At 62.3% G+C, this 24,362-nt stretch overlaps 1 protein-coding gene across 3 annotated transcripts in view; it reads right to left on the bottom strand.

The window, feature by feature from the left end:
- The window catches only part of SHISAL1 (shisa like 1), a 135,112-nt gene that overhangs the window by 19,362 nt on the left and 91,388 nt on the right, over positions 1-24,362 (bottom strand). For all 3 annotated transcript variants that reach the window (XM_058741062.1, XM_058741063.1, XM_058741061.1), the window contains exon 4: positions 17,033-17,350. In XM_058741062.1, the coding sequence (XP_058597045.1) occupies positions 17,033-17,350 (318 nt within the window). The remainder of the gene's footprint in view (positions 1-17,032; positions 17,351-24,362) is intronic.

The following is a 24,362-nucleotide window of genomic DNA, read 5'->3' as shown; positions in this document are numbered from 1 at the left end:
GGGTCCTGGGTTTCCTGCCTCCTCCGATGCCACCAACCATGAGGTGCAACATCCCCGAGATCATGGCTTTTGGGGGAAGAAGCAAGCAGCACTCCGTTAAATGGACACCTTGGCCGGGGACGCATGTGGATGCCAGAGGTGCCGAAGATGTGCCCCCCAGCGTCACGTTAGTGATGGCATCGGGCAGGGTCCCGGCGAGGACCCAGCCGCTGGGCTGTTTCGGAGAAAGGCGCTGAGTATAGGAGCTTCTGTTTCCACGCTCTGGGCCAGGAAAGGTCAGGAAAGGGGAGCCGAAGGCTTGGGGCGGGGGGTGGTCACTCAGCCGCACTGGGTGGGGGAAGGGCCCATCTGCAGGGGCCCGGGGGCTGAGGGGCCGCCGAGGGGGCCTGGGGTCCAGGGAAGGGTCCTGCCTTCTGTGAGCGCCCTGGGGCATGTCTGCGGGGTCTGCGGCCTGGGGTCGGCAGTCGGGAAAGAAGAGCCGGACGCAGACGGAAAATCCGACGACACGCTGGGGACCGGGGACACCTCCATAGTTGTGCCTCCCCGGCTGTGAGACCACCAGGGTCTAGTGACACTGTTTTGGGCTTCCTGAAATTCAGACGACTCTGGCTGGCCTTCCCAGGGAAGTGGATTCTGGGATACTCAGGCCCCAGGGTAACCAAGCTGCCAACACAACAACCTAGCACAATATCCCCTTTTCCTGTCTGGTTGGATGAGCCAGGACAGAAGTCATCAGCAGCCTCGGCTGGGGGCAGGGACCCCTTTTCCTGCTCACAAAGGAGACAGCAACGGGCAAAGCGGAAACTTTGGAGGTCCTCCGCACATCCCCGGACGGCACCCCCCTTATTTCCCCACCAGGTGGGAATTACCTGCTTCCCCGCGGGTGTCTCAGAGACCTGAAGCAGCTCGTCCGAGGACACACAGCCGGGCAGCACAGAGCCGGGTGCCAAAGCAGCCCAGGGGACTTCGGGGGACACCCGGATCCTGGGTTACCACACCCAGCAATGCCTGAAGCCACAGGTCCCCGCACTTGGGGGCAGGCGGGAGTCACTCCTTGAGCCAAAGCAATCTGCCAAGAAGGTCTCCCGGGCCTCCTCAGGGGCGCCTCAGAAACGGCAGTAAGACTATTCTGGAGGGCGTTTATGAGGACCGGGCGCCCTCTCGGCCCTCAGGCGAGCGTTGGTTCCCATCATTCTGACGGCAGTGGGATGCCCACGCCGGGAGAGCTGTGCTGGGCCAGTAAGCATCTATTCTTGGAAGCAAATATTTTAGCAGTGAAGGCCAGAGTTTTAATGATGGAGGGAATAAGGAAGGAAAGGTTCTCTGGTCCTCCCTGGCCTGCGCTGATGGAGATGAATTCCTCCTTCCCCGGCCCTGTGGCGCCCGATCTGGGAGCCAGGCCCATCAAGAGCCCCTGCGCTCAATGGTTTGGGGACGTATAATGGCTATGGGTCCGGCCGCGCTTCCCTTCGTGGCAATCTCGCGTTCCGCACGCCCCCCCCCCCCCCCCGCTGCGGCCCAGGGACCCATAATGAGGGATTCCTGTCAAATTGACATGAAGGAACATCCTCCTTTCTCGCAGGCGATGTTCCCCGGATTCGTCCAGGCCTCCGTGGAAACATCTCTTGGTTAATTGCTCACTCAAAGCAGCCTCTTTGTCTAAACAGTAGCTGGCCGCAGCTACTGGGTTAGGGAATCTTAACCGATTCCAAACTATTGTGCCGACTGGGCAGTGTGGGTCCCCCACCCCCCCTCCCCGTGGGGCCAGGTGGCCGGGAGCGCGGGCAGGACCTCAGGAGCCCCTCCCAGGGCGAGGCACGTCTGATGAGGCCATCCAGCAGCACGCCCTTGGCAATGGAGCGCCCTGTGGCTGAGAGCCTGCCCCGTGCCAGGCTCCTGGTGGGCACCATCTCCCAGCGTCCCCTTTTCACAGCCGGGCAAACAGGCCTGGGAGGAACAAGTGACTCGCCCAAGGTCACAGGGCCTGTGGATCTGACCGGCTGGACTCACGGCCCTGGCTTGTCCACCCCACAGAGCTGCGATCCGGGCCCGGTGAACCTCCGTCTGGAACCTGGGCTCCAAGAGGGGTCTGTGGACAGTCAAGGCCAGTCTGGTTCATTCTGGAAGTGCATCTTCAAGGAGACTTTTCCAAAACCCTCTCTGAGGTATACTCGCCCTGTGGCCGACTACACTGATTTTCCAGGCAAAGTAAGTGGTCAGGATTGATTTTCTGCGCATCACTGGCTGGTGTTCCTTGAGGCCGGGGCCTTGTCTTTCCTATCTTTTATTCCCTGCCCTTGGCCCTAGAGCACGGCCAACTCTCGGAAAGCACGTGTTGAAGGAATGAACGAATCGATGGGGTCTGCCGCATCCTCAGAAGAGCGCACACGGGTTCGGAGAAGGAAAAGCGGAGGGGGCAGGCAAGTTGGCAAAGGGACTGGCCAAGGTGGTCCCTCCGGGGACCGAGGGCCAGTGGGACGACAGGAAGGTCTGACCAGTCCTCCTGACTTCTCACCTCCCTTGCTTTCTTTGCTCCGGGAGGGACCGGGAGCTGGAAAGGGCTGATGAATCCCTTTCCGGGACCACCTTGCCTCTCGGCCCAGCTATCACTGCCCCGGACGCCGGTCTGTGGGTGTCTCTGGAGGTACTGGGGTCCCACTTTGGAAAGCACGTAAAGTCACATTTGCTTCTCCACACTAAGATTCGCACCCCGCTGGGGCAGGCAGATAGTGGGAGGTGCTGAACTCATGAGCATCCGAAACGTTACGTGCAGTGGAATGTAACCAGGGAGCATTTGATGGCCAGTTCTCGAGAGGAAAAAGCCCTGATCTGTAACATCTGCTGCCCGTTTCCATGGTGTAAATACTGTCAGCATGAAATCACCGGACTCAGAGTTGGGAAGAGATACACAGTAGCCAATATAAGTAGGTTTCACTGCACCCATACGATAAAAAGGCCCAAGAGCGCAGATGATAGGAAATGTAGCAAAATCATTATTAGGAAGTGAAGCGTTTCAAATATCGATTACTTTTGTGTTTCATGTAATTTATTTATTTGTCAGCTCCTATCAGTTCATTGTTAGAGTGGCTGTATTCAACACAGGGTCCCAAAATTCCTGAAAATTTTAACTACCAGCTCGCGTGAGTCAGTGCAAGGTGGCCCTGGGCACGTCTTGGCGATGTTTATGCGTTTGTCTTTACGTGTACTGGGAAAAATGTAACTCTTAAACCAAAGATACCGTTGCTTAGAGCAAGCCTGAGTTTTCTAAAGAAGCGACTTGATTTAAAGTCAATTAAAAAATAGGGGCGCCTGGGTGGCTCAGTCGGTTAAGCGTCCGACTTCGGCTCAGGTCATGATCTCACGGTCCATGAGTTCGAGCCCCGCGTCGGGCTCTGTGCTGACGGCTCAGAGCCTGGAGCCTGTTTCCGATTCTGTGTCTCCCTCTCTCTCTGACCCTCCCCTGTTCATGCTCTGTCTCTCTCTGTCTCAAAAATAAATAAACATTAAAAAATAAGTAAATAAAGTCAATTAAAAATATATTAAGTAAACAGCATAGGAGAAGGGGATACACAGACAAGAGGAACACCCGGGAGCTGAAGTTTGAGGACTAAAAGTGGCTTTCCGGAAATGCCTTTAATTAATTATCAGCTGTCTTGGGGGCACGGTAACATAGATGGGCAACCCACAGGAGAGGAAATAGTCAATTAACAGATTAACGGAAAGGTGTTCAGCCTCCCTAACAATCAAAGAAATGCAAACCACATAAAAATGAGGGGTGCCCCGTGCTCACAAGCCGCTGCTGGTGACAGTCCCCGGGGAAGGAGGCTGGCGCTGGTACAAAGAACCATACAGCTCTTACCCCCTGACTCAATCAGCTCCCTGCCTGGAATGTATCCAGAGGAAAAGGGAAATCCACAACCACTTAAGTGTGTTTACTGCTGCCCCTAGCTTTCTGGAGTCCGCCGACAGGGCAAGTGGGGCTGAGGGAAGTGAGATCATTTGCCCGAGGTTCCCCACTGCCAAGTGGAGGCACGTGGGAACCCAGCTCCCACCTCTCTGCGCATTTGCTGTGAGATCTTCCAAGTAAAAGTTGTATTCGAAACAGCCCGTGCGTCGCATCTCCCCTTCCGAGCTGCTGGGTCCTCTGACGGGCAGAGGTTTCCGGAGGAAGGAGGCGAATAGGGAGCTGCCAGACGGATGGTTGGGGACACCTGGCCGCCTCAGCTTCTCCTCGGGGCTCCGGAGAGATACCGAGGGCTGAGACGCACCTTCACAGGTGATGCCGGAGGAAAGATGGAGACCCCAACGCCAACTACGTGCTCCCCAGAAGCCACACAGAGCCAGCTCCGGGTCGGAACCCACACCGAGTTTCCGGCTCGTGTCAGGTCCGGGCCAGAGAGGGTTGGGTGTGCGAGTGCCTGGAGGCCTCACGCACCTGGGGGGGGGTGGGGGGGGTGGTCCTTGGGGTCCTGCCCCAAGAGTGCGTGGGGCCTGACTTGCGCAGAGAACCCCCGTCACCCGGTCCGGCAGGGGGCCGCGTGCTCTGTGCGCGCCGCTCAGGGTTTATTCTCCCGGTGGGAAAAGCACGGGCAGAGGCACTGCCTCCCGCTCCCAAAACGTGGGCTTTGCAGAGTCCGCGGGACTTGGGTGTGAATCCCGGCTCGGCCTGTGCGACGCAGGACAAGTTGCTGACCCTCTCTGGGCGTCTGTTTATTCCCGCCCAGGTGCGGATGACAAGCTGTGTTGGGGACACGAAATGGCACTGCTTGCTGAAGCTGCTTAGCTCCCAGTCCCTCGAGAAGTGGGAGGGCCTGTTATTAGCAACAATAGTGCAATTAACTCACTGACCTGACCCCTCACAGGGGCCTGCTGTGGGCGGGGCGCTGGGCAGAGGAGGACACATGACGTTAAGCACTGACAACAGGGGCCGGGGGGTCCGGGCTGAGCGCAAGACGGACCCATCCCGACTCTCTTCGGGCCTCCTGACAGCAGAGGAAGCAGACACCAGGCAAGACAATAAACACAGCAGCAGGCGGTAAGCGCCATGAAGAGATGAAAGGGGGTGAGGGGGAGTAGAGAGGGGAGGCTATTTATAAAATAGGGAAACTTATTTAGACATTTATAAGATAGCACAGCTATTCTATTGGCCAGGGAAGGCCTCTCTGACCAGGTGACATCGGGGCGGGCCCCAGGTGGAAGGGAGGGAGGGAGTGGAGCAGGTGACCGGGAGAGGAGAGATTCAGGCAGGGGGCGTGGCAGGTGCAAAGGCCCTGAGGTGGCAGGGAGCTCGGCAAGCTCCAGGAGCTGCGGGGAGGCCGGGGTGGCTGGAGCAAATGGGGGAGATGAGGACAGAGGGACCGGGGAGGGGTAGCAGGACATGGGGTGGGCCGTTGAAAGGATTCGGGCTTCATCTCCTAGACAGAGGGGAGGCGCCAACGGGAGTTGACTTCTGTTTTAATAGGATTGTCCTGCCGCTGTGGGGGGCAAAGGATAGAAGCGGGAAGAGATTTAGAAGGTGTTGCCTCAGTCCTGGCAAGGTGGACCAGATGGTTGGTTTCGGGAGAGGGGTGAGGAGGGCGGATTCGGGGTCCGTTCCCTGGCGTCCCTGATAGGATGTTGACATGGTAAAGAGTCAGTCACCGGGTCCTCCGGTGTCTGAGGCTGGGGAGAAGAGGAGGGAGACGTGAGGGGCTGGGAGCCCTGAGGGGTGTTACCCAGGACCTGGAGCTCCCCAGGGCTCCCCATTTCTCACTAGCCTTTTCCATCCTCTGGGACTTAGCCTGAGCCGCATTCCACCCGCACGGCCGTATCTCCACTTCCAGCAAACTCCTACTCATCCGTTGAAACCCTTTCTGGCTGTTGACTGCCCCGTGGCCAGCCAGAACTCGGCCCAGGGGGCTGCAGACCCTGGGGCAGCTGACTGCTGTCCTCAACATCACAGAAAGCCTGCCACACCCTGACATGATGCCAGGGGCCGGGGGGGGGTGGGGAGAGGAGGGCCACTGGTAGAGCGGCTTCTGTGCGCCACAGTCTTCCACGCCTCCTCTTGCTGAACCAGACAGCGTGGATCCTACCATCCCGCTTTCCAGGTGAGGGGAGTGTGGCCACATCACCAGCTATCCAAAAATGGGGCAGCAGGGCGTCTGCACGGCTCAGTCAGTGAAGCATCTGATTCCTGATTTGGGCTCAGGTCGTGATCTCGAGGTTCGCGGGATGGAGCCCCGAGGAGGGCTCTGCACTGAGTGCGGAGCCTGCTTGGGATTCTGTCTCCTTCTCTCTCTGCGTTCCCCGCCCCCAAAAGAAATAAATAGACTTTTAAAAAAATGGGGGAGCAAGATCTGAACCCAGGTCTGTCTGCCTCTCACAGCCTCTGCATCTGAACACTGTTTCCTGCCTTAGGAAAAAAAAAAAAAATAGAGCTTCCTAGAAGGCAGGGCTGTCCCAACGCGGCAGGCGGCTTCTGGAGGACTGAGCGGTCCTTCCATCACTGGGCGTGCTCGGCTGGGCTTCCCTCCATCTGGGAAGCCTCTCGTCCTGGGGGCTGAGGGGCCCGCACGGGACACAGCGATGCTCTGAGAGCTGGACGGAGAAGGTCGGCAGGGGCGACGGTCAGAAGCCCCAGGTGGCCTGAGACGGGGAAGTGGGTCACTGACTTATGGACCATCATCTCTCAACGGACAATTAAGGCAGCCATTAAAGCAGTGTTATGAAAACTTCTCAATAATGCCGGCAGCTCATCGAGACAGAACGCTGTATTAAAAACCCTCGACGCGCGGCTCGATGTGCAGACGGCAACAGTCATAAAACGGGAAGAGTCGCAGGGGACAACGGGCTGCGTTTGTGGGGGACAGCCATCGGGGTGTCTGGCCCCCCGTGTTCTCCAGCGAGCACGGGCACTTCTATGATGGAAAATCAGGGGGCGTCCGGGTGGCTCGGTCGGTTAAGCCTTCGAGTCTTGACTTCAGCTCGGGTCACGATCTCACGGTTCGTGGGTTCGAGCCCCGCGTGGGGCTCTGTGCTGACGGCTCGGAGCCTGGAGCCTGTTTCCGATTCTGTGTCTCCCTCTCGCTCCGTCCCTCTCCGCCCTCTCAAAAATAAACAAATAAACTTAAAAACCCAAAAAGGGAATTAGGCATAAAAGGAACCTGTGGCCACTCCCTGGTGGAGGGCTGAGGCAGAGGCGGCCGCAGAGCGGGGAAATAATAATGAAGACGCGTGACCAGGACCGCCGCACTCTGGCTCTGGGCGGCCGGCCGGCCTTCCCCTCACCCTCTCCTGATGACCTCTGAGCCACTGGGGCCTGGAGACAGGTTGTAGGGACCTGTCCGGGTGCCGCGACCCAGGGGGGCCGACGTGGGATTCGAGCTGTGCACTGTCCTTGGCTTTCCCTCCAAACGGTTTCCTTCGACCCCTCCCTGCTGCTCCCATGTCACAGTTTACTCAATGTTACGAGCGAGAAAATCTACCAGCCCCAGTCACTTCGGATGTGGTCTGGTCCTTTCTTCTGGACCCTGCGGCCCAGTCTGTCCCAAGCACCCGAACTTAATCCTTTAGGTTGAATTGGGGTCTCTGGGTCTACGGTGGCCCTGGGGGCAGGGAAAGAGCAGAAAGAGAGAAAGCCCTGAGCCCCAGAAAACTTTCAGGGGGGCATTTGTGGCCTCTTGTGGGATGTTATCAGTAAAGGGCTCTCACCAGAAAAAACAACCTGACCATTCTACTAGAGAAGGGAACTTTGAGATGCACTCTGTTCCAGGACGGCTGTTCCCTGCCGAGACCCCGAGGGTCCCGGCCCCTTACCCAGGCCTTTGTTCATGTTCTTCTTCCCACCAGCGATGCCCTCCCCCCTTTACTTTTTGCCTAATTACTCCTCATCCTTGAAGATCGCCTCCTCCAGGAAGCCGTCCCCGATGCCCGGTCCGGACAACACACCCTTCGAGCTCTCTCCTGTCACAGCTGACGGTTCATCGCCATCGTCTGCCCCTGAGTCAGCCAGACTGTACGTCCAGGCGCCCGGCCCAGAAGAAGGCTGCGACCAGAACCGGACCCCACACCCTGGCTTCCTCCTGGCCCCTGAACCCTCCCCGGGGCGCTGGGTCCTGCCGTGGCTGATGGCGCCCGTGGCACAGACCCAGCTCCTGCCCAAGGCTTCGTCGGGCGTCTGAGGCCCTCGACCTCTGCCCCCGGACTCCTGCCTGCCTTGTCCGGTCCGGCCCCCTGGCTCAAGGGACCAGACTGGAGACCGGGCCCTGACGGCCGAGCAGTTCTCTAGGCCAGTCACAGCAAGCTGCCTGTGTTCAAACGCTGGGTCTGCCAGTGACCAGCGGGGTGGCCCCGGGCCGGTGACCTAACCTCTCCGTGCTTTGGTTTCTTCACCTGTAAATCGCGGATCCATCAAATAAATGCTTGAAAGCCGGGAACGAGGCAGCGAACCGAGCGGACAAAACCCTCGTTCTCGCAGTCTCGCAGGGACGGGCCAGGAACGTAGGGAGCCCTGTCTGAGTGCCCAGCGTGGCCCCGGCTTGGCCGTGATTTTAAATCCGCTCCCTAGCACCGACCCCAAGTATTCCTCCTCGGGCCAAGCACCCGCGGGGTGAGGAAGGACAGGCCAGCTGGCTGGCGGTAAGGATGTGGTGCCTGGAAAGGCGTCGATGTTCCCTGCAGCCCTACTGTGTGCTCAGCCCTGGGCAAGGGCCCCCTCCTTCACTCCTCGTCACCATTGCTGAGGGGAAGGAAGCGCTGAGACTCAGAGAGGGCCAGCAACTGGCCTGAGGACACACAGCCGACGAGGCCTCTGGGTCTGGGGCCGTCACCCCCACCCTCCGTGGTGCTGCCTGGTCGTGGAGCAGCACCTTCCTGGGCTTCCACCAGAGCCGTGCGTGCCGCGGACACAGCTGGGGAAGCAGCAGGGATGTGCCTTCCGTTGAACTGGGCTGCGGTGGGAGGAGGCCAGGGCTCCGGCCTGGAAAGACGGCGGATGCAGGGGACGGGTCCAGGGTTTCCTAGTCCAGCTGAGAGCCCCGAGGCTTGGAACTGCGCCCGCATGCAGACGTTCCACGTCTTCTGGATTCCAATCACGGAGGCCTCCCTGGTATTTGACGTGGTGCCAAGGAAAGAAGATACTTGGTCTCCCTTTCTGTCTTCTGACTTTCTGGAATTTCTTGCTGCTGGCTGGTGGCCTGCCAGAAACCGCACACCAAGGATCTGGCCACGGAGCCGGGGAGAAAAAAAGTGATGCCCGAGCTTTACTGGGAGGAAGGTTCTGGGGTCGGGCAAAACTCCGGGGACCCCCCGAGGGATGAGTTCCGTAAAGAGCCAGAGGGTGTTCTGGGTCCGGGAGGAAGGAGGTGAGAGCCGCTTGGGGGGCCTTGCTGGCGGGCAGAGGGAGGCCTCTGGGCCGAGAGGGGCGGTACATCGGGGCCGGGAGTCTGGGTCCGTCTCGGGTCACGTGACACATCTGCAGCCCTCTTGCAATTTCCGGGGTCGCTGCGGCCTTTTCTTGGGCTGTTTCTTCTGTCTGAAGTGGCTCTGCCCCTTTGTTCCAACCCCTCACGTCCCCGGGTCTGGCTTGATGTTGCCTCCTCCTCCAGGAAGCCCGCCCTGACTCTCCCCTCCCCTGCAGCTCATCATGGGCTCGCCCAGTTTCTCTGGGCGCTCTGGGCGACTGTGGCCGTTCTCTGTCCTGCTCCATCAACCTGGGAGCCTCCTGGGGGCAGGCCGCCCCCCACCACCACCACTTAAGGCACCTCAGGGACAGGTCAGAGCCTGATGTAATTTGGTTCCAGGTGATCTCAAGCGACATGCGACTTCCTGTGCACACCCAAGGCCGCCCTGAGGGCCGTGGGGAGCTGCCCCTCTCCTGCCTAGGGGGCCAGGTTATTCAGTGTCCCCCATGGGCGCCAGAGACAGCCCCCCAGGCCCCCTGGGCTCCTTCTGCCGATCTGGGCCCAGAAGTCTCTCCGAGGCCACCCTGAAGAGGAGCTCCCGGCTCGAACAGGAGGGCTCTGTCCCCACTCTTCTAGAGGCGGTCCCCAGACTGGCACCGTTGGCATCTCCCAGCCCCAACCCAGACCATGCCCTTCAGAACTGGCAAATCCAACAGGACCCCAGGGGACTGAGTGCCCACTGAAACCTGAGATACACAAACAACCGTCTTCCTGGGCCAAGTCAGGAATTTCCCCCTGAGCTCTGAAAGACTGAGAGGCCCCGGGGGCTGGCCAGCCTCCTCTCCTCCCGTCACTGCCCCATCCCATACCCCCCTCCTCCCCGCCCACACCAGGCCTCGGGCCTCTAGGCCTGACCAGGGCTCTGACTTCAGGGAAGGTTTTGAGGGACGAATAGGAGTTCCCCGGGGAGATGCGGAAGAAGACAAGAATAGCACGGGGGGAAGGGAACTGCGTGTAACGTCAGGGAGGTGGGAATTGGCAAGGGCCAGAGCGGGGCCGGGCCCCCGGCGGAAGGAGTGCGTCTGGGGGCGACGTAGGCAGGGGCCTGTGGCGGTTGGCTCAGGGTCCTGCTTGCTTCTGGGAGGCCCGGGGCTGGGGAGATCCGGCTCAAGCCCACGAACTTACTGTGTGGCCTCGGGCCAGTCGCTTACCCTCTCTGGGTCTGTGTTTGCCTTTCTGTAAAGGGGCAACAGCAGTCACACAGGCCAGACGGTGGAAATAATGACGGCGGGTGGCATCTAAACGGTGCGCGGGTGTGGCTCCCGGCGCGTTTCAGAGGGAGATGCGCAGAGCTGCCCGGGCTTCAGAGAGAGAGCTGTGGGGTGGGGGTGGGGGTGGGGGCGGGGGGCTCGGGGGCCAGGCTAGGGGCTGAGGCCCTGGGCGCGGGAGGGCGGGGACAGTGCGGGTGGCTGGGGGCCCAGGTGGGCATTCAGCCCTCACGACAGCACTCTGAGGTCAGGCTGCCCTTGTCCCCATTTTACAGGTGAGGAAACCGAGGCTCGGGCAGGCGGGGCAGCCTCGAGGGGCCGAGCTGGGACTCGAGGCAGGTGCGTCTGCCCCTGTGTGGCTGCTGGCTCTCGGCCAGACCCGCCACAGCAGTGAGGAACGCGGGCCCGCGCCGGTGGCGGCACCGCCCCTCGGGGACTGTCCTGGCGGCCACGGGCACACAGCTGCCCCGTCCTTCTCTCCCTTAGGCCACAAGGGCCCCCGGGGTGGCCACCGGCACAAGGAGAGCCGGCCCGAGGGCTGGCGCGAGGCGACGCAGATGCGCCCCGGCTCCAGTGCGTTTGCTGGGCTGAGGTCCTGGCCCACGGAGATGGTGGCCTGGTATCAGTGATGTAACTCGCCAGAAGATGGGAGGCGCTGGGCCAAAGACAAACCGGGGGGAGCAGGTGGGGGGCCCTGGGCCTGGGAGGGGCCGGAGCACGGCAGGTGCTGGGGGAATGCTTGTGAATGTGGGAAGGAACCGAGAGAGGGAAAGAAGGGGGAGGGAGGGAGGGGGTAGAAGGGAGAGATAGATGGGGGAGGGGGGAGGGAGACAGAGGAGGGGGAGGGGGTCAGAGGAGGGGGAGGGAGACAGAGGAGGGGGAGGGAGTCAGAGGAGGGGGAGGGGGCCAGAGGAGGGGGAGGGGGTCAGAGGAGGGGGAGGGAGACAGAGGAGGGGGAGGGAGTCAGAGGAGGGGGAGGGAGTCAGAGGAGGGGGAGGGAGACAGAGGAGGGGGAGGGAGACAGAGGAGGGGGAGGGAGACAGAGGAGGGGGAGGGGGTCAGAGGAGGGGGAGGGAGTCAGAGGAGGGGGAGGGGGTCAGAGGAGGGGGAGGGAGACAGAGGAGGGGGAGGGAGACAGAGGAGGGGGAGGGAGACAGAGGAGGGGGAGGGAGTCAGAGGAGGGGGAGGGGGCCAGAGGAGGGGGAGGGGGTCAGAGGAGGGGGAGGGAGACAGAGGAGGGGGAGGGAGTCAGAGGAGGGGGAGGGAGTCAGAGGAGGGGGAGGGGGTCAGAGGAGGGGGAGGGAGACAGAGGAGGGGGAGGGAGACAGAGGAGGGGGAGGGAGTCAGAGGAGGGGGAGGGGGCCAGAGGAGGGGGAGGGGGTCAGAGGAGGGGGAGGGAGACAGAGGAGGGGGAGGGAGTCAGAGGAGGGGGAGGGGGTCAGAGGAGGGGGAGGGAGACAGAGGAGGGGGAGGGAGACAGAGGAGGGGGAGGGAGACAGAGGAGGGGGAGGGGGTCAGAGGAGGGGGAGGGGGTCAGAGGAGGGGGAGGGAGACAGAGGAGGGGGAGGGAGTCAGAGGAGGGGGAGGGGGTCAGAGGAGGGGGAGGGGGTCAGAGGAGGGGGAGGGAGACAGAGAAGCGGGAGGGAGACAGAGGAGGGGGAGGGAGTCAGACGAGGGGGAAGGAGACAGGAGGGGGAGGGAGACAGAGGAGGGGGAGGGAGACAGAGGAGGGGGAGGGAGACAGAGGAGGGGGAGGGAGACAGAGGAGGGGGAGGGAGTCAGAGGAGGGGGAGGGGGCCAGAGGAGGGGGAGGGGGTCAGAGGAGGGGGAGGGAGACAGAGGAGGGGGAGGGAATCAGAGGAGGGGGAGGGAGTCAGAGGAGGGGGAGGGGGTCAGAGGAGGGGGAGGGAGACAGAGGAGGGGGAGGGAGACAGAGGAGGGGGAGGGAGTCAGAGGAGGGGGAGGGGGCCAGAGGAGGGGGAGGGGGTCAGAGGAGGGGGAGGGAGACAGAGGAGGGGGAGGGGGTCAGAGGAGGGGGAGGGGGTCAGAGGAGGGGGAGGGAGACAGAGGAGGGGGAGGGAGACAGAGGAGGGGGAGGGAGACAGAGGAGGGGGAGGGGGTCAGAGGAGGGGGAGGGGGTCAGAGGAGGGGGAGGGAGACAGAGGAGGGGGAGGGAGTCAGAGGAGGGGGAGGGGGTCAGAGGAGGGGGAGGGGGTCAGAGGAGGGGGAGGGAGACAGAGGAGGGGGAGGGAGTCAGACGAGGGGGAAGGAGACAGGAGGGGGAGGGAGACAGAGGAGGGGGAGGGAGACAGAGGAGGGGGAGGGAGACAGAGGAGGGGGAGGGAGACAGAGGAGGGGGAGGGAGACAGAGGAGGGGGAGGGAGTCAGAGGAGGGGGAGGGGGCCAGAGGAGGGGGAGGGGGTCAGAGGAGGGGGAGGGAGACAGAGGAGGGGGAGGGAGACAGAGGAGGGGGAGGGAGACAGAGGAGGGGGAGGGGGTCAGAGGAGGGGGAGGGGGTCAGAGGAGGGGGAGGGAGACAGAGGAGGGGGAGGGAGTCAGAGGAGGGGGAGGGGGTCAGAGGAGGGGGAGGGGGTCAGAGGAGGGGGAGGGAGACAGAGGAGGGGGAGGGAGTCAGACGAGGGGGAAGGAGACAGGAGGGGGAGGGAGACAGAGGAGGGGGAGGGAGACAGAGGAGGGGGAGGGAGACAGAGGAGGGGGAGGGAGACAGAGGAGGGGGAGGGAGACAGAGGAGGGGGAGGGAGTCAGAGGAGGGGGAGGGGGCCAGAGGAGGGGGAGGGGGTCAGAGGAGGGGGAGGGAGACAGAGGAGGGGGAGGGAGTCAGAGGAGGGGGAGGGAGTCAGAGGAGGGGGAGGGGGTCAGAGGAGGGGGAGGGGGTCAGAGGAGGGGGAGGGAGACAGAGAAGCGGGAGGGAGACAGAGGAGGGGGAGGGAGTCAGACGAGGGGGAAGGAGACAGGAGGGGGAGGGAGACAGAGGAGGGGGAGGGAGACAGAGGAGGGGGAGGGAGACGGGGGTGGGGAGGGAGACAGAAGAAGGGGGAGGGAGATGGGGGTGGGGAGGAAAGAGAGAAGGAAGAGAGGAGGAGAGGGAGGCAGGGGAAGGGTCCTGCTGTCTGGGGAGCTTCTGGAGCACAAGGGGGGCAGGGCGACCGACAGAACAGGCAGGTGTGGAGGGCGCCTGTCACCACTCTGAGGAGGACGTGAGCCTGGGCAGCGGGACGCCTGGGGGGACTGAGCTCGTGGAGCTCGACCGCCAAACCTCCTGGTCTGAGCAACAGGGAAAGCCGGCTCCCCGCAAACAGAGGTCACCCCCACCCCGCCCCGAGCGCCCCAGTTTCCACACGGGAGAATGGGGCACACGATCCTCACCCCACAGGGCAAATGGGCAACGACATCAGCGGCACGTGGCTGGTGGCTTCCACGTCCCCGTCCGCCCTGCAGGGCGGGGCCCCGACCCCGACCACGTTGAGTCACCCACCTGTGACCCCGAGAATCCACAAGCCCCCGGGGCCAGGCAGTAGGCCAGGCCCCTCCTCCGAAGGATCCTCCCACTTAACTCCCAAGGCGGACGTGCCCCCCGGTATGTTCGTGGGGGAAACTGAGGCGGGGCCGGTGCCTTGCCTTGCTCAGGTCACAGCGCGATGCAGGTGGGTCTTGAACCGGGACCGTCAGCTCCAGCCCCAAACACGGTAACGGTGCCGGGACATCAGGGGACAGCCGATGGGATCTGTACCCAACGGGGACGAGCTGGCTGCTTGGGGAACCCAGGGTGACAACCTGGAGGTGGCAGTGGACTCCACCTCTCGTTCTGGGAGCAGCACTGAGCACGGCCCTCCCCCCACTCCCTCCCCAGCCACATGCCCCGTGTCGCCTGATGATGCCCTGGTGGCCACGCTCACGGCTCTCTGCCCGGGCCGCGCCCCTCCCCGCCCCCCGCTGGTCACATCTTCCAGTGTCACTGACGTCTTCCGCCCAGGATGGGGCCCGGGGCTGATGGGGGAAGCGTCAGCTCCGCTGAACGGTGGGAAGGAAGGTGGCTTCGCCCACCGCGTCCTTTCTGCCAGCACAGAGGACCGCGGCCTGATTCCCGCTCCGTCACCGGCCGGTGGCTTTGGGGAGGCTCCTTCACCTCTCCGCCCATGGGGTCAGAGCAAGAATGGGACACAGCGGGCGCTCCGCGGATGACGCCAGAACCGTGGGCATCCGCCAGCAGGCCGGCAGCTGACGGTCTCGCCAAGGCCACCCCCTCTCCCCGTGGTGGGTGACGTGGAAGCCCGAGCAGGGAGCCCCTCGCCCAAGCTCACACCGGGTGTCGGGGGCACGACAGGAGCCGCGAGGCCACCCGGTGTGAGCCTTCCATCCCCCATCACACGCTCGCCGGCTTCTGATGGTCTGTTTTGTGAACGCGCATGCGGTTACGGGAGCACCCCTCGGAGGCCACAGTATGGGAAGCGGGGGGCGGGGGGGGGGGGGACACGAAAAGCCTCTGAGCTCCTGGGTGAAACGTCTCCCACTCAGCACAGCTCGGGGACCGCGAGCTCAGTCTCGTGTCTGGACTTTACGCACGGTCCCCGTGAGCTTTCTCACGAAAACTTGGCCGCTCGTACGAATGACATTGTCCAGTGGTTCCCAAACTGTGGTCCCTCAGGTACCCCGCCCCCTCCAGAGTTTTCTGATTAGTAGGCTCCCAGGGATTTATTTCGACAGACGCCCCAGGTACGGCTGCCGCCAGAGACCCATATTTCAGAAAACCCCACCATCGGGGCCAGGTCTGTAGCTCTGTGTGGGCCCCCGCCTTTCCGCCCCGTTCCTCGGGGTTCTCCACCCATCACCTCGATATCACCAGCGGCCCGGCACGGGGGAAGGGCCCAGAGGGCCGGCTCGGCCGGTATCTGCCAAGCTGAGGTGCACGGGGCCGTGTTTTTGTCTCCTGCACGACAGATGGGGCAATTATTCAATCAATAAGCTGATTTAAGTGCCTCTTTATGAATTATTTAAGTCATTCATTATTGAAAAGGTCAGTACCTGCTAGCTATTTAACGATCATTCACTAGCTGGGTCGCATCTCCGGCAAGGAAGGACCAGTTGTTAACTGGGCACCTAGTGTGTGCCAGACATTTAATTTAACCCTCGGAGGGAGCTGGCAGGGGGCTTTGGGACGATGATCGGGAAGGTGACTTGCCTGAACGCGTTGCTGGGGCTCAAAGCCGGGTCGGGTTTCCTGCAAAGCTCAGAGACTGTGGGAGGGACCTCGTAGGCTGGGCTCAGTGGGAGGATGTGCCCCACGTCCCACGTGACCACGGCTGCAGCCCATCCCCACATCAAACCTCCTGACTGGGGTGTCTGCCCTCTGCGTGGCTCCCGTCTCTTCCGCGGGCCTCCCTCACGCTGGGCTCCTGCTCCAAAATGTACAGCCCGCGGGGCACCTGGGTGGCTCCCTCGGTTAAAGCGTCCGACTCTTGGTTTTGGCTCGGATCACGATCTCGCGGTTTCGTGGGGTTAAGCCCTGCGGCGGGCTCTGGGCTGGTGGCGTGGAGCCTGCTTGCGATTCTCTCCGCACCCCCCCGCCCCTCCCCTCCCCTCCCCTCCTTGCACTGTCTCCGTCTCTCTCAAAATAAATAAATAGAGTTAAAAAAAAAATACGTACAGCCCTCCTCACTCCTTCCCAGTCCGCCCTGCCCAAGGACGGTCGGTCATTCCCTACCTCCCGCTGGCCTGGGACTCACACAGTAGAGAGTAGAGAAAGTCAGGTTTGAACATACCCCTTGGGCGGAGTACCCGGCTCTCCTGGGGCAGCCAGGCTACTAGGCCAAGCCCCTGATATCCCGCTTCCCTTCCCGCCTCCCTTCCTTTCCCCTGGGCCACCCCCGAGCAGCCTGCCTGCATAACCTCAGCCGTCCCTGTGGGGCTCAGTGCACGTGAACCTAAGGAACCAACCCAGTAACAGGCTTACTTTCTAACTCCATGCCGAAAAAGCCTATCCCCCAACCTCCAAAAAGCCACTGGCTTCCTTTGCCTAGACCGCGCAAACTCGGCAAGCCATCCAATTTCCCCTCTTGCCGTGGCAGCCGGGAGACTCACGACTCCATTAAACGCTCAGTGGCGACCACTCCCGCGCCAGGCTCTGAGTGCCATCAGCTTGCGAGCTCGGCTCCCAAGCTCCGCGTCCACCTCTCGTTTTTGACCTTCTTGCCCAGGCACGTGCTCTCACGGGCACCTTCGAATCCTTCTCGGCAAGTAAGACAAGCAAACGATCAGGCGGTCGGTGAACCCAACACGGCAAGCAGTAAGGACCCGCTCTTTTCCGAGCTTGTCAAGGGCCAGTGATCCGTGGCGGCCAGGGCCTTGATCGCAACCACTCACCAGGCAGACGAGCTCTGGAAGGTCATCAGTGGTGGGTGGTGAGCGTCTCCCTGCAGCGTGGGCGCGGCCTGCGGGGCTTGCGGCAGCAGCCCCGGGGGAGGCTGGGGCTGCGGGGCCGGCTGCCCTGGCCGCGGGGGCCGGGCAGGATTGCCCCACCGCCGGGGGTCCTGTTTCATCCAGTGTCCGTGGATGCCCCACCGCGCCAGGTAAACCTTGCAAATGTCGTAGTTCATTGCCGAGTAATACAAGAGATCCAGGACCAGCAGCATGAACACGAAAAGGCCATAGATCCACACTCCCAGCAAGGCGGTGTAGTTGCTGGGGGGAAACAGAGACAGACACTGAGAGCAAAGACAGCAACGGCCCCCATCGACAGAGTTAATCCGCGGGGCTCCTTCGGGGTCCCAAGCCCCTCCCTGGGGGCACGGTGTCCTGGCTCCCCTCCCCACACCCACCCTCCACTTCCTGTCCTCCTAGATCCTTGGAAAACATTCCTCTGCGCCCTGTCCCTCCCCCACCCCCCCCAGGGAGCATCGCTCCCAGGACCCCGGGGGGGGGGGGGTGGGGGGGTGGGGATCCCAGGGAGTTGGGAAAGACCTTCATCCTCATGGGCGCTGCTCTTGGGCCTGCCGGCTGTCCCCTGGGGGTGCCCCCTGCTTGCCCGCCCCCGGGCCTTTGTGTGTGCTGTCCCCACCTCCCGGGATGTTCTCCTGCATGGATTCCTGCCTCCTCCCTCCCTCGTCCCCCAGCAGCTCCTCCCTACCTTCCTGGACCCAGGGCAAACGCAGGTCCTAACTTCCTGAGCCATATACCCCTGGCCCTCGGCGTCCCCCCCCATGGGCTGTGGGGATTACGGCGGGGGCACCCCTCCCCCGGGCAGCCCCTCCCCCTTCGGACTCTCCCTCTTGCCCTTCCTCAGGAGTCCAGAAAGCAGACGTGGGCTCAGCCTCCCTCCCTGCGCCCCACGCAGCACTCACAGCCCCTGCCGCCCCTGCCCTCTCCCCCTCCCCCCAGCACCGCCACAGGGTGCGTGGCTGGGGCTCTCAGGGTCCCCGGCCAAGGTCTCTCTTGCTCATTCACCCAGGACTTCCCCACTGAGGGCTGTCAGCCGCAGTTTTAGGCTGCCGGGGCTCACAGCTCCTTTGTGAAGCTTGGCTCCCCGCCACCCTGCCCGACTCCCCCTTGGCCTCTTGGACACTGCTTCCCCCAGAAAGCCTTCCAGACATGCTGCCCCTCCTACAGACCCCTCCTCTGACCCACAGTCCTGAGTGCCCGTCAAACCCGGCCCCCACCCCCCGGGACCGGGTCGTCTGGGTCTATCCTGAGTGTCCCCTGGGAGCCCAGGGAGGGCTGTTTCCTGGGCTGGGGCTGCTGTGCTCCAAACAGTGCTCGCCAGGGGCTGTGGCTGTTTAAAGAGACTGATTTATTAATCACTCAGAGACCGCCTCCATCTGGTCCCTGCTGCGGGCATCTGTTCAGGTGGGTGAGCGCTGGCGGGTGGCAGAGAGGTGGGGCACTGAAGAGAAGCAGAGCCAGTGTCCCGCCTCACTGCCCCCTCCCCCAGCTCCAGACCCAGACAGGGCCCCTGGGTGTCCTGGGTCCCCACGGCAGGTCCCTCTGGACCCTGCCCGGGGCTGGAGAGCACAGGCCTGGAGCCAGGGCACCTGGTTCCGTCTTCAGGTTCCTCCCTGGCCCAGCTTTGCTGTGCGGCCTGGGAGAACCCCTGTGTGTCCCTGGGCCCTGGCAGAGACCGTCTCAATTCACCCCGCCCAGTCGTGGCCTCAGCAGCGCGACGGGGGCGATTGCCCTCCGACTCCTGGGCCCCGGGCCAGGGCTGTTCACTTTTGCTCACACATGCTCTTTGCCCGGAACGCCTTCCCTCCCCCTTGCTTAGCCAGTTTTTCCCCCTGAAGACTTGGCTTGCGTGCTTGGAGGTCCCTCAAGTGGGAGGTCTCTGGGTACCCAAGCACTCAGCACGGAGCAGGCCCCGGTAAGTGCTCAGGGCTTGGTATCTGCTTGGGGGGAGAGGGGGGGACACGCAAGTCCGTATCTCAGCCACCCTCCTTCCCTGGTGTGGCCCCACCTCCAGCCACCACCTCCACGAGGCCTGCAGCAGTCTCGGAGGCTTGTTCGTGCTAAGGTGTGAATGACTGACAGCCAGGCCCCACGCTGCCGCACTTCAGGCAGAAGCCAGCTTTGCCTGGATACATCTGGATGTGGAATTTCTGGGAGGGAACAGAGGCTGGCAGTCCCCGCCTGGCTCGCCGAAGCAGGAGTCCTGGGGTGGACGTCCACGTGGACAGAGGAGGAGGGCCTGACTGCGGTCTCCGGCCCTCCTGCTTTCCCCAGCACCCTCTCTCCAGCCTCCCCGGAGCCCCCACCGCATGGCTCTGAACATCAGGTTTTTCCTTGGTGGTTCCCATGGCAGCGGCCTCCTCGGGGCTGAGGGAGGGGAGCGGGAAGCGGGAGGCAGGGCCAGCTGCTTACAGATGCTGCCCCTGCAGAGAGGGAGACCAGGATGCCAGCCCGGGGGTGGTGGCTGGACCGCAGCTGGGCCTGAGCCAGCCTCGAAACAAGAACAGTAATGAAAGCGGCAGCCAGCGAACCTCGCTCTTCGCGCTTCTGCACGGCGGCCCGTTCGGCGCTCCCAGCCAACACGGAAGGAAGCATCGTTGCTATCACCACCATCCCCGTGTTACAGATGGGAAACTGAGGCTCGGAAGGGTGAAGAGACTCATCTAAGATCTCACAGCCAGTGAGTGCAGAGCCGGGATTTGAACTCGGAAGTCTGGCCCCAGAGCACACATTCTCAACCGTGGCGCCATACCGTCCTGGACAGGTGCCCCCAGGTTCCCAGGGCAGAAAGGTCGCCTCGAGGCCTTGGTTGGTCTATGCCGCTCCTCTGCCTGGAACCCGCTCCCTACTTCCCGTGCGCCCATGTCTCAGCTCAGCCACCTCCTCCTCCAGGAAGCCTTCCTGGGTGTCCCCTGTCAGATCCAACGCCTCCCTGGGGCTCCCAAAGTCACTGGGTTTCCCAGAACACACCGTGTCGTCTTGGCTGTTTTGTGGGATCGTTGGCCCCTCGAGCTCAGAGCTCGAACGCACGTCGAACGCTTCGGTGAGCTGGTGACAACGGAGACCTCGATATATAACTAGCTCCCTCACGAGACCTCACCTTCTCTCTGCACATTCACTAAGAGTTCATAGCGATACAGGCGATCACAGCACGCCGGTGCCCCGTGCTTCTCACTCCCCGCAACAATCCGGTGAGTTAGGAGGTCCAGGTGAGGACACGAGGTCCAGAGAGGCAAAGTCACCGGCCGGCTGGCAAGGGGCTGCGTTGGGATTCAGACCCGGGTCCGTCTAACCTCGGGGTGTGCTGAATCTTGGGAAAACCCCAAGGTCACGTCTGGATGTCCAGGGGGGGGATTTCCCACAGTGGCTGGGCTCACCCTGCCCCCCGCCCCGGAGCATCCTGCATCCCACCGTGTTGCTCTGTCCCAACCGGCATTTGGGAGGATGGGGAGTGGTGGTCTGATTTCCCCCCCCCCCACCCCTCATCCCCTGCTCAGGGAAAGGACGGGCGCACCGACAGGAGACGCAACCTTCACGGACTTCCCTGCCAGGGAGCCCTCGCCAGATGCGGTGGGTGGCTGGAAAGCCCAGGCCACGGACAGCATCCCCAGGCGGCTCTCCTGCCTTTCTTTGCCTGCCTTCTTTATGGCTGGCCGGCTGGAAGCATTCCGGGTTGTTGTTGTTGTTGAACGTAATTTAAAAAAAAAGCGATTTGGACATTAATTCCACCCAGATGCAGGGGTCTTTGTTGTGTGTATGCATGTGCTTTGCAAAGGGCAGGACATAAAGCAGAGGCTGTTTTGTGGGGCAAGATGCGAAGCCAGCCGGAGCCCCAGAGAGCAGGTTTTCAGTGTATCTGGGGATATTTACAGCCTCCAATTTTTTTGGTGTTTCCCAAACAACAAGCAAGAGCCTGGAGGGGTCTCACTGAGGACCTACTGGTTACAGGAGCAGGTACGTAGGCAGGAGGCCAGCTGTGGCGGGAAGGCAGCTCCCGCCAGCGCCCCAGAGGTGGTCCCCACTGAGGACCCGCCGAGGCCAGCGGGTCAGAAAGGTACACGGGCCGCAGGGCCCCCAGCCGACCTCACCTAAGCTACCTGAGCCCCGAACCCACTCACGAGGCGGCCTGTGGGTCCGTGTGACGAGCTGGTAACCCCGGTGACTGCATTCTGGGCCCGAGAGGTCAGGCCCGCGTGGATTCAAAGCCCAGCTGTGCGCGTTTCTCCCTCCGTGATCTCAGGCCACGGCCTTACTCTCCTCATCTGTCAAGTGGAGACAACGGTACCCCTGCTCGAGTGGCGGTGTTGTTTATGAGGCTTCGTGCGATCACACGGGGCCTAGAGGGGAAAGGACCCAGCGGCCGCTGGCTCCTATGATGAAGGCACACAGGAACGCTCAATGGACCTAGGCCCAGAGAGGCCAAGCGACGTGCCCGGGGTCACACAGCGGGATGGAGCCTGTCGGGCCAACGAAGCCGAGTCCACTACTATCAAAATGCTCACTGTCCCTCCCGCCCCGCTGGAAACGGGCTTGGCCACACGAGGACAGGCAAGAGGAGTCCCGGATAGGCCTCTGATTCCTGAGCCGCGGGGACTTACGGGGTGCCCGCTCCCTCAGCATAACTGAGCCTGGAGGACAGGCGTACCTGTCCCCAGCCCTGCTCCGTCCCTGGTGCGCCGGGTGACTCCGGGCGAGTTTTCGCCCTCTCTGGGCCTCAGCCCTGGCGTCAGGGGGCCGGTGGGGCCCTCTTCACAGAAAACACCCCCACGTGGATCAAAGGAGCTACGGTGAGGCCCCTCACGTCACAGTAAGTGCTCAAAAGCGTTCCCCTCCCCCTGGCTCAGCAGAGTGTATTCTGACGAAGGAACATCGTGATTCTAGAACCTCTCCGGTCGTTACAAGGCTGCCAGTGCGTCTGTAGGCTCCATGCCGAACAGGGCTTGAGGGGGTCAAACAGCCGACAAGAACATCTAGAAGCTTCTGACAGCCCTCGGGGGCTGCGTTCCGTAGCTGGAAGCGTCTGGACGGTGACACAAGGCCTGCGGGACGGGGCCCAGGGCCCCGGGGAGCCCAGGTCCTCAGGCACCGGGGAAAGGAAAGCTTCTGGGGGAGAGAGGTTTCACGTGCGGCCAAGTGGGGAGCCAGAATTCATCCACTCCATCCTTGGAGGCCTTAGAGGACCCCTGTGCCTTCCGAGGGTCCCTCTCCCAGGCTCCCTCTCTTGCAGCCCACCTGCCTGGTGAAGGAACACCCGCTCACTGCACAAGACTCCGCCCCAGGCCGCCTCTGTCCCCAGACAGAGCTGACCACCGAACCGATCCTGAGCGCCCCGCCCCACCCCGGGCCCCGGGCGGACGCCCCCAAGGCAGGCCCAGGGCCCCGAGCCTGAGCCACCGGCCCCAGGAAGGCATGCGGCATGCATCTCCTGAACGCCAAGGGCCCCTGCCCACGTGGCAGGAAGTGGCACCTTGCCGTGGCCGTGGGCTTGGCGAGGCTGCTTCCCTCGCTCTGCCTGCCTTTCTGCCAGGCAGCCAGAACCAAAACAAACCATTCTGTTCCTCCAGAAAAACACAAATAAATAAGTCATCAGAAGTGCTCTCCTTTTCCCTGTCACCGGCCCTGCCTCCTCGCTGATTCATCAGCGGGGTGGGTGGGGTGGGCGGGTGCCAGGCAGGCATGGCTGCTAATGGACCCCGTGCATCTTCAGAAAGCCCCACTGGGGGTCACGGCTGCCCTGGTCCCCCTGGACGGGCCGCGGTGGGTGCTCACAGGTCCGGGAGGTTGGCACATCCAGCCTCTTGGCTGAGATCTGGTGCATTCCCCAGCATCAGACAAGTCCTGGCTTTCCAGGGACCGGTGACCCTAACAAGGGCCCCGGGCGTCCCTCAGGCCTCGACGGTGGCCGGACCCGGTGACCTCACCAGCCTGGGCCCAGCCCCTTCTTTCTTCCTCTCAGAGTAGCTGTGAAGGCAGCCACTGTTAACAAAATAACACAGGCGTCTTGCCCAAAGGGGTCAGGGCCCCAGAGGGCAGGACGGTCCCCGAGGTGGCTACCACCTGGCTCTCCTTCACGTCCCTCCGGGCTGTCCCCTCTCTGCCGCAGGCTCCCCCTGGATGCAAGGCCCCGGTCTAGCCCCCTGAGCCCCAGTCCCTGAGCTTGGGCGACTGCCTGGGGGCCTCTGAGCTGAGCTCTGGATTAATGATCTCTAGATGATGCTGGTCTCTCTCCTCAGCAGGGCCCTGGTCTTGCCCAGGCCACCATTCTGGCTTCTGTGGTGTCCTGTCTTTGTCCCAAGCACCATCCATGAGAACAGACCCAGCTAGAGCCCTCGGGGCACCTCACGGCCCTCAGGAGAAAGCCCACAGCCCCTCCACCCTTACCCTCCACCTGTGCCCCACCGCGCCCGCCCCCCGCCTCTCCCCACGGCTCCCCTTGGCTCTTGATTCCATCGCTGACCGGCTGCCCGGAGCAGGCAAGTTACACGGCCTCTCCGTGCCCACCTTCCCCGCGTGCGACGTGGGCTAAGGATGGGCCGTGGGGTGCCTTCGGCGACATGCCGTGCCCCGTGCCGCACGCTCCATAAATGCTTTCTGGGGTTAAAGGGTAAGAACTAAGCTAGGCTTCTTCAATAGTTCCAGCCCTGCCCAGGGGAACGGCTTTATTTCAGGGCCCAACTCTTTATCACCGCAAGCAGGCCCCACGGTGCTGAAATGATGGGGTATTCTGCGTGAGATCCTGTGGAAGGGTGCAGATTATAGAAACCTGTGGGCTTCAAAATGAGGATTCCAGACACCAGTCGCCAGAGCCTCGGAGAAGCCTGCTCGCCTTGCCAAGCCTCTGTCTCCCGTCTGGCTTTCGGCCGATAACGACAGCCCTCGGGGGTCCTAACCCCAGTGCTGGTACCGCCCTCCTCCCTCGGGGAGTCAGTCTTTGGTCTTATAAAAGACTTGGGTCAGATCCCAGGCTCGATTCCAGCCCTTGTGATGGACAGGACTTGCTAAACGACTTCACACACAGAATTATTCTAAGGCCTGAGCAGATGGCAAGATATTCAGGGGAAGCACCCATGCATTTGAGGAAGGAAGGGCTGGGGAGTCGGCCTTGGCGGGAGGAGGGAGATTTGGATGATAGTCAAGAAGTCTGCATCTCCCGCCTGACCAAAGGGAAGAGATTTCCCTGGAGTGATCACGGCACAGTGGCAAAGCATTCAAGTCCCAGCGCTGGACAGAGAGATTGGGGCTCAGACCCCCCCCA

Source organism: Neofelis nebulosa, chromosome 8 (assembly GCF_028018385.1).
Source record: "Neofelis nebulosa isolate mNeoNeb1 chromosome 8, mNeoNeb1.pri, whole genome shotgun sequence".
NCBI classification, from domain to species: Eukaryota; Metazoa; Chordata; class Mammalia; order Carnivora; family Felidae; genus Neofelis; species Neofelis nebulosa.
The sequence above is the reverse complement of the archived record's forward strand: the minus strand, read 5'-3'. Positions and strand labels throughout refer to the sequence as shown.